The 15,138-nt window shown below is 38.4% G+C and overlaps 3 protein-coding genes across 3 annotated transcripts; 2 read left to right on the plus strand and 1 right to left on the minus strand.

The window, feature by feature from the left end:
• Window positions 1-2,641: 2,641 nt before the first annotated feature.
• LOC138201321 (UDP-glucuronosyltransferase-like) lies at window positions 2,642-7,509 on the plus strand. Its single transcript, XM_069154707.1, has 5 exons — window positions 2,642-3,556; window positions 4,424-4,555; window positions 4,841-4,928; window positions 5,074-5,293; window positions 5,903-7,509. The coding sequence occupies exons 1-5, from the start codon at window positions 2,696-2,698 to the stop codon at window positions 6,183-6,185; spliced, it is 1,584 nt and encodes a 527-aa protein (XP_069010808.1). The 5' UTR covers window positions 2,642-2,695; the 3' UTR covers window positions 6,186-7,509.
• Window positions 7,510-9,269: 1,760 nt separating this feature from the next.
• LOC138201323 (granzyme B-like) lies at window positions 9,270-11,189 on the plus strand. Its single transcript, XM_069154709.1, has 5 exons — window positions 9,270-9,398; window positions 9,625-9,772; window positions 9,900-10,038; window positions 10,371-10,631; window positions 10,811-11,189. The coding sequence occupies exons 1-5, from the start codon at window positions 9,347-9,349 to the stop codon at window positions 10,976-10,978; spliced, it is 768 nt and encodes a 255-aa protein (XP_069010810.1). The 5' UTR covers window positions 9,270-9,346; the 3' UTR covers window positions 10,979-11,189.
• Window positions 10,581-14,907, minus strand: rabl3 (RAB, member of RAS oncogene family-like 3). Its single transcript, XM_069154710.1, has 8 exons — window positions 14,850-14,907; window positions 13,866-13,957; window positions 13,419-13,548; window positions 13,207-13,321; window positions 12,905-13,055; window positions 11,852-11,923; window positions 11,631-11,669; window positions 10,581-11,445 (listed from the first exon to the last, which is right to left on the minus strand). The coding sequence occupies exons 1-8, from the start codon at window positions 14,893-14,895 to the stop codon at window positions 11,389-11,391; spliced, it is 702 nt and encodes a 233-aa protein (XP_069010811.1). The 5' UTR covers window positions 14,896-14,907; the 3' UTR covers window positions 10,581-11,388.
• Window positions 14,908-15,138: the final 231 nt, after the last annotated feature.

Consider the following 15,138-nt stretch of genomic DNA (forward strand, 5'->3'; position numbering starts at 1 on the left):
TTGTGTAAAAGCAGGAGGAGGAAAAAAAAAAAGGGCAAGAACACAGTGTGCTCTTTACACTTTATTTTTTTTTATCAACCTATTATTCTTAGCATTCATTTAACAAACATCTGTAAGCTGCAAACACTCACCCATAACCTTTATTTTACAGGCGAGTCATAAGTTTCCAAACCTTTAATGTTTACTTAGTTGCACACTTCCTGGACTTATGTCGATTAATCCAACACTGTCCTGAACTCTAAACACATATAAGGCTGCCATTAACCTTTCATATGAACTTGATATCAGCCGGCTGAACTACAACACCCCCACAAATGATTATTGTTGCTTAATAAGAATATGTAACTGATTAAGACAAGCGTTGGCTGGCAATTTGTCATGAAAAGAACGTGTTGCAACTGTCTTACCAGGTCAGGGTTCAGAGCAGGTTTGGTTCCACAGTTCTTCTACCAGTAAACTGATAAAACAGAAACATCTGAATTTGAATTGTGTTTTTGTTTATTTCTGATACATACAGTGATTCAAATAGTGCAGTGTTTACAGCCTGTTCCCTCAAATAAAACCCAGTCACACACAGGAAGATGTTCTGTGGACTGTTGATGAAGTAAACCAACAGAAAAGATACGTGGTGTTTTATGACTTGGGCACCACCATCTGGTTGAACAGCAGAATAACTTGATACTTTTGAAAGCAAACAAGATTTCTTTTTTTCTTTTTTTAGGGCAGATATGACAGGAAGGCATCAGCTTGACTGGAAACTGACTATTAGCATTCAGTATGTTTGCTGTTTTCCAAAATGGCACATTTCATCAGGTTGTCATTGTGTTCTCATACTCGCTAATTTTCTATCTGAACTGTCAGTTTGTATGAGCCTGTCGAAACTCCATTCATATTAAGCTGTATTTCACTTTTGTGACAGCTCGTCTGTGAGATACATTTTCATCTGGAGCATGACATTTCCGCATGCGATTACGACTGCCTTTTTTTTTTTTTTTTTTTTTTAGAAGGTTTTTCAAATCTTCTCCAGCCTTAACTAGCCAAAATACAGACATTCACCCAAAATACAGACATTCGCCCAAGCTGTTTAACAGTACCTGCCTTCTAGCTAAATCAGGGCGACACATCACCACCCTGGTTTATAGTTAGTAAACCACAGTGGTGGGAGCTAACTTAGTACATATATTTAAGAACTGTACTTTACTTGTGGATTTCCATTTCATGCTACTTTAAACTTTCACTCCATTACATTTTAGAGAGATATACTTAACGCTTCGACGCAATGACTAATACAACAAGCTTTTAAGATGCTTGTTAAAGATCAAACCACTGGTTTACAACCTTTTTGGCTAATGATGTCTTATAAAAAAGCAATGTGTCGTCGGGATCCCGTTTGTCTGACTCTTAACAGCTCCATCACCAGAGGGGTCATTTTAGGGGTCACTGAATAATTTACAAGAAAGTTGCCAATATCTGTACGTATTAATAAACAAAATAAAATAAAAACTTTCTCTCTATTTCCTAGTTGTAGCCGTCTATAGATACTATATGATATAGGAGTCCCACATTTCACAAAACACCGCGGCCGTGAATGGAATTTAACCTGAACTTGACATCTCTTTCCAGGATCAGCGCCACCGTTATTCTGTAAAAGATCCGCAGATTTTAGAAAGGGTTCACACTCTCTTCATAAGTCACTGTTTAATTTCTCATAGTGTCTTGTCTTTTTTTATACACGTTTAAGTGGTTATTCACTGAGATTTGTAAAAGCACGTGTTACCCTGACTGAATTAAGGAGTTTTGTGTTTACATTGTGTAGAAATAAAAACATTCCTGGACAAGAGAATTAGGTGGTTGGCTTGTGTTTGTGCTCCATAAAGCTTACATTACTTCCTCAAATTCTTCTTCTAATTCTCCTCTTGTCTTTGAATAATTTTAATTCGCTAAAACATTTTCAATTTCATAACGTGCAACAATTCCTCGAAAAAGTTTCTGGCAGTAAAAGCGAGTTGTAACAAAAGGGAAAATTCCTCACATTACTTTGTTGGTTTGATAATATCAGCCCCCTCTGAAAAGAAGGGTGGTGGTTTCCTATTACAGATAGCTTCGCACGCCACCATTCTCCTAATCATTGTTGTAGGTATGCGTGTGTGTGACTAGAAAAAAAAAAAAGAGGCCGTAGCCCATTAGGCACGCACATGTCTGTTTTCACAAAGAGGAGGAGAAAAGGAGTAGCCAAAGTAAACAGAGGTCTTTGCTCAGGTTGGTTGGCAGTCTCACCATGACTTGCAACTCCAAGTAAACCGCTACAGTTCACAACTCAAAAAAAAAAAAAAAAAAAAAAAAAAATACACAGAATTGCTGCAATACAAAACACCTCGAACACAGAAATAAGTGTGATAAATGTGCAAATACATACAGAAAAACTTGACAGGAAAGCGATTGGAAAAGTAACAAATCACAAGAGAATGATTAACTGGAGACCAAACTCTGAATGCTCCACAGACTCCACTGGGATTCTCCACTCTTGTCTTCCCGGGGTTACGTAATATACTGAATATAATATGCAGCCTCAGCTTCCTGCACAATTTAAACACACACACACACACACACTCGCACGCACATATAAAGCCGCCTCCTAACAAAAAAGCACTACAAGCTTTTTCAACAAGCCAGTTCACAGCACAGAAAAGAGGCAATGAGCAGCGGGGTGTGGTTTCCTACACTGGGGCTGGTGGCTTGGCTATGCTGCCTCAGTCAGGGGCCCGTTCAAGGGGGGAAGGTGCTGGTTTTGCCTGTGGATGGAAGCCACTGGCTAAGCATGAAGATACTGGTGAAGGAACTCGGCCTCAGGGGGCATGATGTCCTGGTGCTGGTGCCTGAAAGCAGCCTGTTGATGAAGGGCTCAGAGGGCTACAAGACGGAGGTGTACCCAGTTCCATACACCAAAGCAGAACTGGATGAAAACTTCAACAGCCTCAGGGAAGGACTTTTCACCAAGCCGCCAGAATTCACAGACATGTTCGTCAATGTGCAGCGTTTGGTCAACTTTACTTCATTCCAGGAGAGAGGCTGTGAGAGTCTGCTGAACAACAAGCCTCTCATGAGTCAACTGTTGGGACAGAGGTTTGATCTTGTGCTTACAGACCCCTTCCTTCCTTGCGGCTCCCTCCTGGCTCATCTGTTTTCCATTCCAGCTGTTTACTTCCTGCGTGGGCTTCCATGTGAGCTGGACTTAAAGGCTAACCAGTGCCCCACTCCTCCTTCCTATATTCCTGCATTCTTTTCTGATAATGCAGACTCCATGACCTTTCCGCAGAGAGTCAAAAATGGGTTAATGCATGTTTTGCAGTCCTACGCGTGCAAAATGATCTATGGCCACTTTGACGATCTGGTCGCCAGACACATAGGAGACATCACAACCTACAAAGACCTTTTAAGCCATGGCTCTATTTGGCTTCTTAGATATGATTTTGTTTTTGAATGGCCCAGACCTCTCATGCCAAACATGGTTCTTATTGGAGGAATCAACTGTGCAGCAAAAGCCCCTCTTCCAGCGGTGAGTTCTGTAAATATATGTTTTCCAGGGTAAACAAGCATGCATCACATCCAGATTCTTTTAAGGCAAATCACTTTTATTTACTTTTTGTTACTTGAGGCTAAAGTTAAACCCCTTTAAATTTGATGGATTAAAGGTTCACAGAGGACCAGAAAAATTCCACTAATCCGTAGTCTTATATTGAACCAGTCAGCAACTTCTCTGACTACAATACGTTTTTGTAAACTTATATTAACATAATACGTGGGAATGTTTCACTGAATTTAACATCTGCTTGCAAAAAAGTCAGTAAACAAAGCAGATTTGTTCGTGTCAAAAAATACAGACATTTTGGGAGCTTTGAAAATATTTGAGAAATACAACAAATAAAAAAAACTTAACTCATCATTTCCTGTGAGACAAGTAAGCACTGACTTTTGAACTGAATGGGGAGAACAAAATGCTGCTTGTGTATGCAGATTAGTTTTGACTATTTTTTTTAGATTTATCAAGAATTGGATCACAAAATTGTAGAAGAACTGGCTGGTCTGTTCTCCTGCTGTACCAGGAACAGCATATTTTCTTGATTATAGCCACCATAATCTGAGAAAAGAACTGAGGGGCCCTGTCGTGTCAACGGGTATCAAATACACTACAGTTTGTTGATGTAATCGCACGAGATTGTGCTTTTCACATTATCAATGGGGAGCTTTGCAGTACATACAATGTTGATCAAATTAATTGTCTACAGTATATTTATAAAATAATGCATGACAAGAGTTTTCAGTTGTAAGAGATGCAATTGCTGCACAATAAATTCTATTATACATCCTTAAAAAAAAACGAACAATGTTTTACTCATTTCTGTTATCTCTAAACTCCCCGCAGGACTTGCAGGAGTTTGTGAACGGCTCCGGAGACGACGGCTTCATTGTCTTTACCCTGGGATCAATGGTGTCCAACATGCCTGAGGAGAAGGCCAAACAGTTCTTTGATGCCTTCCGGCAAATTCCTCAGAGGGTAATGATAACCTGATTCACTTTGCTGACTTTAATACACTCAGTTTATTTTTAGAAGACTTTGATTTAAACTCCTCAGATAAAGCACGCATTATTACACAAGTTTCAACCACATTAAGCACGGCAAACATTTACACATTAGCGAGAGATTTTCATACTAAAAGCCGAATCAGATTGAACCATAGGACTTTGTCCCCTGCCTTGCTGTGAGCATGTCAAACCCTGTTTTCAATACTTACCTTGCGCAGCAAATATTAACAATGAGCTGGTATTTTTTATATTTCAGGTTGTTTGGAGATATACTGGCGTGCTGCCTAAAGATGTACCCAAGAATGTCAGAGTTATGAAGTGGTTACCTCAGAACGATCTCCTAGGTGTGTTTAGTGATATAAATAGAAAATGTATTAACTGTACTGTAACACCAAAAATTGTGAACATTTTGATAACCAGATAAAATGATCTTCATGTGGTGTTATGGTGGATCAGACCTGTAATTACTGTTGTTTCTGTGTTCCCCAGCTCATCCAAAGGCAAAACTCTTCTTAACTCATGGAGGTACCCACGGTATCTACGAAGGTATCTGCAATGCTGTGCCCATGTTGATGTTTCCATTGTTTGGGGACCAGGGAGACAACGTGCATCGCATGGTGATCCGCGGTGTTGCAGAGAAACTCAATATATTTGAAATGACGACAGAAACACTACTGGTTGCTCTCAAGAAAACCATCCATGACAAAAGGTAAGACAACTCGGTGTTTGATTAACACTCACCGAGATGTGTCATTAAGTTCAAAAATTACAATTGTTTAAGTTTGAGTGAATGTTTTAATCTGTTACATTTTCAGTTGTTGTTTTCTGCCAAGTCACTGCATGGTCCACCCGCACAGGGTTTATCTCTTCTATTGCCTGACGAGACCTTTTATCTGGTCTGTGTGACATGCACGGTGTCCTTGGTTAAACACTCTTCTGTTGTTTATGGTGCATTATAAAGGAGCTCTGGGAGGTTTTTTTTAAAGTACAAAAGCAACAGTTTTAATTCAACATTTGTAAAAAACTAAAACTAACTTGTACCCTAGTTTTATATATATATATATTTTTTTTTTTTTATTTTTTTTTATTTTTTTTTAGGGATACTTTTATTTACTATTTTTGTATTGCCATGTATCCTATAAAGTACCTGCAAAATTGACCACTATAGTTACCAGTTTTTGAGACAGACGTTGAGGTTTTATGCTTTATTTAATATTGTAATAGAACATCAAAATAGTTTTGCTCTGTGACATACAGTAGATAATTAATAACTGGAGTTTGTAGGATGTTTATTTAACAAAATATGACTTCTCCCCAGTTACAAAGAGAATATAGTGGAGCTGTCCCAGATACATCATGACCGCCCTGTTCAGCCTCTGGACCTGGCTGTTTTCTGGACCGAGTTCGTCATAAGACACAAAGGAGCCGCACATCTCAGGGTAGCTGCACATGACTTGAACTGGATTCAGTACCATTGCCTAGACGTCATCGGCCTTTTGGTCCTCATTGTCCTCACCGTTTTGTGGGTGACACTGAAATGCTGCTTGTTTTGCACTCGCAAGTGTTGCAGAAAGGGGACTGGGAAGAGAAAATCTGAGTAGGGTGTGTAACAGCAGAGTAAATGGTTAAAACACTGTTGCGAAATTTTAGTCTGGTGTCCTCCATGTGTATTTAATATGCGTAACATCTCTATGTATTTTAATGCAAAAAAATCTCAGCCAAAGTGCCCGTAAACAGGCTTTCACAGGTGGAAAATGACGCTGGCAATGCTTGATTGCAGCCATCCAGCCCTCCTTGAAAAAAAACTAAATTACATGCAATAAAATGATTTGTATTCATTTGTAAAATTTTATAACAGGCTCAGACGCATGCTTTGAAGTTTTTCCAACTCGTAAGCTCTTTAGTCCCGTTTTTTTGTTTGTTTGGGGGGAGAGGGGTGGTTTGTGTGCGATAAAATGCCAAGTTCAGTGATAAGTATGTTCAAAAATGCGTTGATGTAGTTATATTTTTGTTGTCTTTTGACAAAAGCAGTTCATTTGATTGAGGCGTATTGGTGACGTACTTTACGTTTCTAATTAAAATGACTTTTAATTTGGCCACTCGTGTGGACACGCGGAGGAGGCGTGATGGAGAGAAAGAGGTGATCGCGAGGAGAAGACAGAGCAAAGCGGTGTTTTTGCCAAAGTGGTTTAGAAAAAGTTCAATGAATCCTAATGTCTTAAATTATCGTCCAGATAACCTGCGAAACTACATGTTCGATAAGTAGCAGTGAACTTCCACCCGGTGTTTGATAGTGCTGTGACCTATATCCCGCTTGTCAATTTAACAAGTTGTTCATTGACAACGTGAACGGACTGCGGTAACCCAGCTCGACACCGTGGGCTTCGTCCGGACTGCTTGTGACGTGGAAACGAGAGATGACCACCAGGTGGCGCTCTGAGCTACCCGGGACTGCCCACATCTCCCCTGGCCACCCAAGTCCGTGAATATATCGCCCCCGCATCATCCTGCTCACTGACTTGAGGTCTGTGGACCGGTAAATCTCTGCTGGACTGCGTTACTTCAGGAAAATGTACTGCCCCTGTTTTGTTTGTTTTTGCTCGATGAAGTTTAGGAACTGCTACGTTTTTGGTCCCGACGAGCACAAGCAGCGAACCAGCGCGTCAACGTTTTTTTGTTTTTTTTACGAGTTCATTTGCCGGCTTATTACTGGTGTGTGTATTTGTTTATCAAGGTCGCAGTGAAAAGTGTAAGGAAAGCTAATTATTTGGCTTAAAAGCTGCAAATTGTAACAAAAGTGGAAAACACACTTCTTTTATTTGATTACATTTGATTTATTAAACTAAGACAGTGTCTTGAAGTAAGAACATGTTTTATTTGATTACATTTGATTTATTAAACTAAGAAAGTGTCTTGAAGTAAGAACATATTTGTATTTGATTTCAAAACAGTTTCTGGGTGTTTTTGTTGTTTTGGAGGTTAAGAGGGTTCGTACACACATTTAGCAGCTACATTTCAGTCTGTTCAGTTCTATCTGAGAGATATTGGGTTTCTACAGTGATCCAAGACTAATAACACTGAGATTACTGAGTTATCCTACCACACTTAGTTGAAGTAAAGAAGTCCACCAAGGAGTCCAAAAAAAACAGTTTATGAACATTGCTATAATTTAAGCATGCACCTTATTATTTTATTACGAACAGCTTTATAAGACAATTTGGACAGAGGTTCTAACTATTGTCTTAGCTACATAACAACTGGCTAACCCAGGTCCAAGGATGTTCACATCTGATGAAGACAATAGCTAAAAATAATTGCTGCCAGTTGCCTTACATTATATACAGTAATCTTGCTGGTTAGCCAGCAAGGTAACCACATAAGCATAAGGACCTTCAGGGAATGATTGCTATAACTGGCCTTGCTAAAGCCGCACTGAGTGGCCAAGGGTGCAACGGTGTTTGTTTACGTGATACTAATTGGCCGCATGTGGCATCAGTCACAGGAAACGTACATTGACTAATATAGGAACATTTGCTTCTTCCACTTATTTATCTGAACAGCTGACTGGCAACCTCCTCTTCCTCTTTATGTCAACGTCTTATGGGATTCTTTCCTTTATCAAATATGATACCCGGAAGCTGATAAATGCAATCACTGTCAAAGTGTGCCAAATAGCTGTAGTTTTCAATAATGTACCAAAGAGGCTCACAAGCAGCCTCTAGAGATCCATTTTTACATACAAAGCAATGCAACAGTTTTATTTAAGAACCTCCGGCTGCGGTGAGTTTGCTGTCAACGACAAACATGTACAGGAATCATCTAACAACCAATTATCAGTCCCTGGAAGAATGTTAAAAAGAGCCCTCACTCTTTTGCACTTTTGAATCTTTTCTGATATGACCCAGATATTACACCAAAGTCCTCAAATCCATAAAGAGGACAATGTAGACCTGCAAACACTTCCACTAGACACTAGCCCTTAGCGTGTTTAACAGTTCATTTAAAACCTGCAGTGAGGTCTAATTTTATACCTTAACATTAAGCTCTGTCTTTTGAAATGACCAGCAACTGACTGTCGAGCAAAACCACACAGGAATGGAAACTACCACATAACTACATGTATAGGTAAGTGGAGCAGTGTGAGAGGTGTGAACACCTCTGTTCATACTTTGAACAATGGTATTCATATGGCTTCAATAGTTTCAATTTGGTTCTTTACCTTCTACTTTAGCAAATTTTCTTGAGAGTAAATGTAATAAACAGACAACAAAGAAACTGTGGAGCAGGAGAAAAATTGGAATCATATCATTGATCAGGAACTTCTGATCAGAAATTTTGGCAAAATTATTATTATTATTTAAAAAAAATTTTTTTTATAAACTTGCATAAAAACCGCAATCCCACATAAAGAGGCACAAAGAAAGACACAGATGTCCAACAACAATTCAATTCTTAATGATTTAAGAAAACCAGTAAACACACCAGAACAAATTACAGTTTGACACTTTTATTTTTCTCAGCAAAATATGTAAATTGATCATCTAAAGGTAGGTGGGTAGGTAGGTCGTTACTTTCATTATTAATCCCCAAGGGGACATTTTTTCAACAGTGTTTTCACACCTACCAGCAATCGACGTGTGATCTCAACTCCCCCCGGGTGCAAAATTGTCTTTGTCTACAAACTTCCGTTGTGCAAGTTAAAAGCTTGAATATAAAGGGGTCTCGGCGAGCCAAAGCGTTCAGCCTCTACCTCTGTACGACCATGATCCACACATACTGCATCGTATACGTCCTGCTACTAGTCCCTCTCACTGGTAAGATAATAATAATAATAATAATAATAATCCTTTCAAAATGATTGCTGGCAGACAAGTGACTTTAAATAGGAATAATCAGAGCAGATTTATAAGGACAAGCTATTTTCAAGGAGTTAATGCTAGAATAAAGTATTTCATTCTGCTTTTAGAAATTCATAAAGAGGGAGTGGGCTCAATTTGCCTCTAATCTGTGTATTCATTTCGTCTTCTCTTTACATGCAAGGGGCGACTGAGAGTGGCATAGTAGGTGGTAAGGTCGCAAAGCCCCACTCCAGACCCTACATGGCATCACTCCAGTTTGAAAAAAAACATTCATGCGGTGGAATACTTGTTCGTGAGGACTTTGTTCTGACTGTAGCACACTGCCGAAGGTGAGTTTATTGTGCAACAAAACTGAGTCAAACGGTGAGAAGAAAAGATGTTTTTCAATTGATAAACAAGTTGATGGGGCCAAGCATAAGTGTAACTGAATATTTTGTTCCCCTGTTGTTTGATCAGTGATCAAATCATGACAGTGGTGCTTGGAGCACATGACGTTAGCAAGAAAGAGAAAACTCAGCAGTGGATCCAAGTGGCCAAATACTTCCCGCATCCGAATTTCACTGGAGGAGTTGATTACGACATTATGTTACTTAAGGTGAGCTTAAACTGTGTTCATATCAAAACTGTGGTGTTGAAAATAACTTTAAAATCTGTTTCAAGTGACTTGTGCATTGTAGTTGATGTTACCACTTCCTGTTTCATTTTTCCAAGTCTTCTTTAGAGTAAAAGCTGCTTTGTGTGGTTTCACACCTTTGCACTGAAGCAGGGGAGGATGTAGGTGTGAACTTCTTCACTTTAAAGCTCCAACTTTTGCTCTAAGAGGACAGAAACATACAGAAACCTTAACTTTATCTTTAGATAGTATACTGCAATACAACAGATGAAGAATCTGCTGTAATCTCCAGTTATTCTCTTCTCTTTTTACAGTTGAAAAAAAAAGCCAAACTGAATAAGTACGTGAAGGCCATTGGACTACCGAAGAAAAATGGAAAAACACCCGCCCATATTAAATGTGCTGTGGCCGGCTGGGGCCGAACTGGACACAACGAACCTTCCTCAAATGTTCTGAAGGAGAACACCGAGATGCTGCTATTCAGCCACGACTGCAAACGCATATGGGAAAAACATTTTGATTCTAATCATATGATATGCACCAAGTCTGACAAAAAGAAAGGAGGGATTTGCCAGGTAATATAACATTATGTGAAGCACAATAACACATAATAAACCAACCATTTCATACAACAACATACACCAATAATACTGATAACAGAAAATGTCAACAATTGTCTTTTTTTATTTGTGAAAAACAAGTGTCATCTTTTTACAGACAACTCAATCAAGTCTTTCTGTTGCTGTTTTTCTAGGGTGATTCTGGTGGACCACTTATCTGCAATACCAAGCCTCAAGGTCTCACTGCTTTTACCTTTCAAAGTGATTGCAGTAATTCAAAGTATCCGCATGTCTTCACCAAAGTCAATTTCTTCCTCCCCTGGATTAAGAAAGTGATGCAAGATTTGGGGAATGTTGCATAAACTGCTACTCACAGGAAAGAAATTATGTCTTTTTTTTAATTATTATTATTATTTGCTTATTAAATAATCAGGCTTAGTAAAGCATAGATTTAGAAAATTAATGAGCTTAGTTTTGAAAAAATAATAATCCCAAAGCTGCTGTATGTGAATGTTTTACAAGTGCTAAAGAGCACAGCTGATTGTATTAAACAAAAAAAGTGGAATAAACAAATGTGCTTAACTCCTTTTTCAAATTTATTGTGCAAATTATTATCAACTATCTACTAATTTATTTCTATGAGTTGAAGTTTAAGCCCGTGGGAGCAGGGGTTGGGGGTTTTGTCAGGGAGTGTGATGGCTGACTTGAAGCGAAACAGCCCACAGACATATATAATCAAACCAAAGACTACCGCTGTCGCGTTCACGGCCTGTCAGTCATAGTGCAAACTTTTGAAGTTGAACCGTTTTCTGTCGGTGAAACCAGTCATCTGGAAGGTGAAAGAAATGTGTCGTTTTAAAGAAATAGTTCCCTTTAAACTTACATGTTAGTTCTTATTATTCACAAAAAAAGTCTAAATTTTGAGTGAAAATATTCATTTACCATATTAATTATGATATTTGGATTTATTAACGATTATTTTGATAACAGAAATAAATAGAATGCAAAACTCACCTGACTTGGATCTCTTGTGAAATATCTCTTCTCTATTACCTGTTAAGAGGTTTAAGACATCTTAATATAGAACTTACATACTGTACATTGAAATAAGAAACAGAACTACAATTTAAGGTACATACGAGTATCAAATATTTTCTTAATAAAACTGTAAAAAAAACAACAACAACAACAACAACAACAACATTGCATTGCATTGCACAACTCTGGTTTCTCACCTTGTCAAAGAACCTGCTAAGTTTCACTGCATTTGATGTGCCTGCAGCGAGGTATCTTGGGTTGGTACAGTCCTGAAAAAACAAAATAGCACTTCAGCCACAAACCAAAGACGTTTTTTGAGTGATGACTTACGAATCACAGCTAAATGAGCAGACAATGTCCGGGATTGTAGCATCTTTCCAAATGTTAGAATTGTTAGAAACAATCCTAACGACTATGCATTATTTATTCTTTAATACTACCGTTAGGTGTAACTCAAGTCAGAGCTTTTGAAATCTTACACCGGGGACTACAATATGAGTCTCTCTTGTGGCTTCTTTTTGGAGACAGATATCACAAACAAAAATTTGATTTTACTACTGGGTGATCAACCCAATAAGAGAAAATATCAGTTTTTGCTGCCCAGTTGATCCGTCAAAGGTCACTTTATACTGCAAACCCCAAAATTAAAAAAAAAAAAAAATTAAAAAAATAAAAAATCATAGTGTGTGCACCTTTTTTGTGTTTCTATGCTGCTGTGACAACATTTTCACACTGTGGGATTAATAAAGTCGAAGTTAAACAAAATAATTATAAAATAGATTCTCCATACAGCAAAGGCAGGTAGGCTTAAGACTGCTTTTAAAAACAAGATGAATAATAACAAGTACAAAATCAGCCATTTTCTCACATGCATACTTAGTATGTCTACACCTTCTTTTCATTTCACATAGCCACAATTATCTTGTCTAACTAGTCAGTACAAACATGTTAAAACATTCGCTTTGCTTTGTAAGTAAAGTGATATTATTGTCAAACAGCAACATCAATTTTAAAACCCATCGCTCAGCTCTCCAGGTTTGCTACCAGATACCAAATATCACAGGAGCATTGCAGCTTTATTTTCATTTGACCAATTAGGTTTATCATGTTAACTTTCTTGAACAGAATTTAGCTTGAATGCCAAAAAAGAGATTGTGTGTCAACAAACAGACAAAGCAAAGCGGTGCTACAGATGTCTTGTTTGAAAGGCGCTTGGGTAAGAGCTTGTAGGAATGAAGAAGTTTACCCACAAGATTAATCTCTTCAGCATTGAAGTCTTCAGACAGGAACGCCGTCCGGGTGAGAACTTCATTGCGTTTGTTGTCTGGGATCTGGTCGAACTTGGTTCCTATCAGCAGCAAAGGCACTGGGTTCTCTGCAAACTGCTCTCTGTCATAGTCACTGCAGACAGAACAATTAAAACAAAACAAAACAACAACAAAAACAGAACCCCACCCCCTCCCTCCCCCAGTCAGCAACATTTGACAACTGTGTCAGTGTATGCATTCTGCCCTTATGAAAAACAAACAATGCCTGACACACGTCTGCTTACCCATTTGAGACGATGATGCCCGTCGGAGAGGAATCCTTGTTCAAAGCTTCTAGTGACCAGCCGTAGAGATTCTGCGAGGATTTCTTATTTGTCAAGTCATGTACCAATATAATTCCTAAGAGAATCCACAAAATGGCAGAATATAACCGAGTATGAGATCAAACCTTGCGCTTTCAACATTTGTTTAGAAGAGTTGGTGAAATCAACATTACCGTTCACCGAGTTGTAGAAGACTGCTCTTGTGCTTTTGACACTGCTGGCACAACCGACAGATCCTCCAACGTCCCAGAGTTCAATGTAGAAGGTTTTCTCCTCAGGGGTTCCCTCCTTATAGTCTTGTACCTGTAGTTGAATAATTATTTTCACACATCAGTTATTGTAAGCATCTGTAACACGTAAGTGATCATTTCTTTTTGTTTACTCTAATAAGAATGTGTTGAATTAAATATCACACTATTATGAAGCATATGTTGTCCAGTCAGTGTGTTCACTGTCTGATATGAAGTATGTTTCCAACATTTTGGGTCTTTACAAAATGTGTTAGTTCAAAGATTGTTGCTTAAACTATACATACGGTATCGGAACTAATTTAAAAGGCCAGCATTTTACATTTTCTCTTGATGCAATTAAATAAATTAGAAGGTGCTCAGCATGCTTACCCGCACATCTACAGAGCAGCCAACTGTCCAAGATGGATTCCCTAAAACTTGATTCTGGCATAGTAGATGGACCAAGGAAGACTTGCCCACTCCTGCCAATGACCAACAAATGGAGGTGGGTGAATGACAATTTTGTGTGATGAATATAAACCAATTCACAAACAATAGTATGTCTGTCAAATCACAACAAGCAACTTTAAGTCAGTTTCAATTTCAAAATAATGCTATGAAATTACGACTGCTAATGGTAAGATAATAAAGGGTACACCAATTAGATCAGAATTAAACAAATTAGAAAGCTGCTTTCTGATTGGTCTATTCTATCTGCTTTCTAATCGGTCTATTTTATCTGCTTTCTGATTGGTCTATTCTATCTGCTTTCTAATCGGTCTATTTTATCTGCTTTCTGATTGGTCTATTCTATCTGCTTTCCCATTGGTCTATTCTATCTGCTTTCTGATTGGTTTATTCTATCTGCTTTCTGATTGGTCTATTCTATCTGCTTTCCCATTGGTCTATTCTATCTGCTTTCCCATTGGTCTATTCTATTCTACTTTCTTTAAGTCAGCGCCTCATAAAGTCGAATGCACCTGAAGACGTAGTTCACTTTTAAATGGGTGACACGTCGGGACTCCTTTGAAAAATCACGTCAGTGTAATATATTCTTCATTTTCATCCAAGCAAATCCTCGGTATAACATCAATAAATAACCTTAACAAGCTCTTGAGAGTAACTCTTTAATTCGGCAAACGTGTTTCGATACAATTTCAAACTTTTAGTGCTCATTTATCATCTCACTAAACAGTCTTCCGACATGCGAATGCATCGCTTGTGCCAGCAGTGACCAAAGTGAATACATGTAGATCGGGGGCAGTCATCGTTCAGAACAAACGAGTGTCTTTTTTTTTACAAGTGTGTTAACAAATAAAACAATATACGTGTTCATATGAAGGGTTTCAGTCGTGTTAAGGGTGCTTAACTTACCGGAATCTCCTAGAACTAATACTTTTACTCTGTCAAGAGAAGCCATCTTTGTTGACAGACGTATCCCGGAAGAGAAGAGTGAGAGTCCCACCTGGATACAGTCATTCTTTAATTTGATTGGTTAAAAAAATAAATCCCCGACATCTAACAAGAAGCAACGCCATTCGTTCAAATTCACGTCGATTAAAAAACCTTCACTTTCATTGGCTGTTAAGTGTCAGCTTTCACAGTTTAACCAATTGGAACTTAAAGGGAAGCTTTTTTTATTTTTTTTATTTCCGGGGTTGTC

Source organism: Embiotoca jacksoni, unplaced genomic scaffold (genome assembly GCF_022577435.1).
Source record: "Embiotoca jacksoni isolate LCO1_2020_lvr unplaced genomic scaffold, fEmbJac1.0.p SCAF_2, whole genome shotgun sequence".
Classification (NCBI taxonomy): domain Eukaryota; kingdom Metazoa; phylum Chordata; class Actinopteri; family Embiotocidae; genus Embiotoca; species Embiotoca jacksoni.

Excerpts from the sequence above, each read along its gene's own strand:
- LOC138201321 (XM_069154707.1), top strand. The coding sequence starts at position 2,696 with ATGAGCAGCGGGGTGTGGTTTCCTACACTGGGGCTGGTGGCTTGGCTA. Across the intron at positions 3,557-4,423 it reads CAAAAGCCCCTCTTCCAGCG|GACTTGCAGGAGTTTGTGAA; the intron begins GTGAGTTCTGTA and ends AACTCCCCGCAG. Across the intron at positions 4,556-4,840 it reads TCCGGCAAATTCCTCAGAGG|GTTGTTTGGAGATATACTGG; the intron begins GTAATGATAACC and ends TTTATATTTCAG.
- LOC138201323 (XM_069154709.1), top strand. The coding sequence starts at position 9,347 with ATGATCCACACATACTGCATCGTATACGTCCTGCTACTAGTCCCTCTC. Across the intron at positions 9,399-9,624 it reads GCTACTAGTCCCTCTCACTG|GGGCGACTGAGAGTGGCATA; the intron begins GTAAGATAATAA and ends TTTACATGCAAG. Across the intron at positions 10,039-10,370 it reads ACGACATTATGTTACTTAAG|TTGAAAAAAAAAGCCAAACT; the intron begins GTGAGCTTAAAC and ends CTCTTTTTACAG.
- rabl3 (XM_069154710.1), bottom strand. The coding sequence starts at position 14,895 with ATGGCTTCTCTTGACAGAGTAAAAGTATTAGTTCTAGGAGATTCCG. Across the intron at positions 13,958-14,849 it reads ATTAGTTCTAGGAGATTCCG|GAGTGGGCAAGTCTTCCTTG; the intron begins GTAAGTTAAGCA and ends GGTCATTGGCAG. Across the intron at positions 11,924-12,904 it reads ATGCTGAAGAGATTAATCTT|GACTGTACCAACCCAAGATA; the intron begins GTGGGTAAACTT and ends TTGTTTTTTCAG.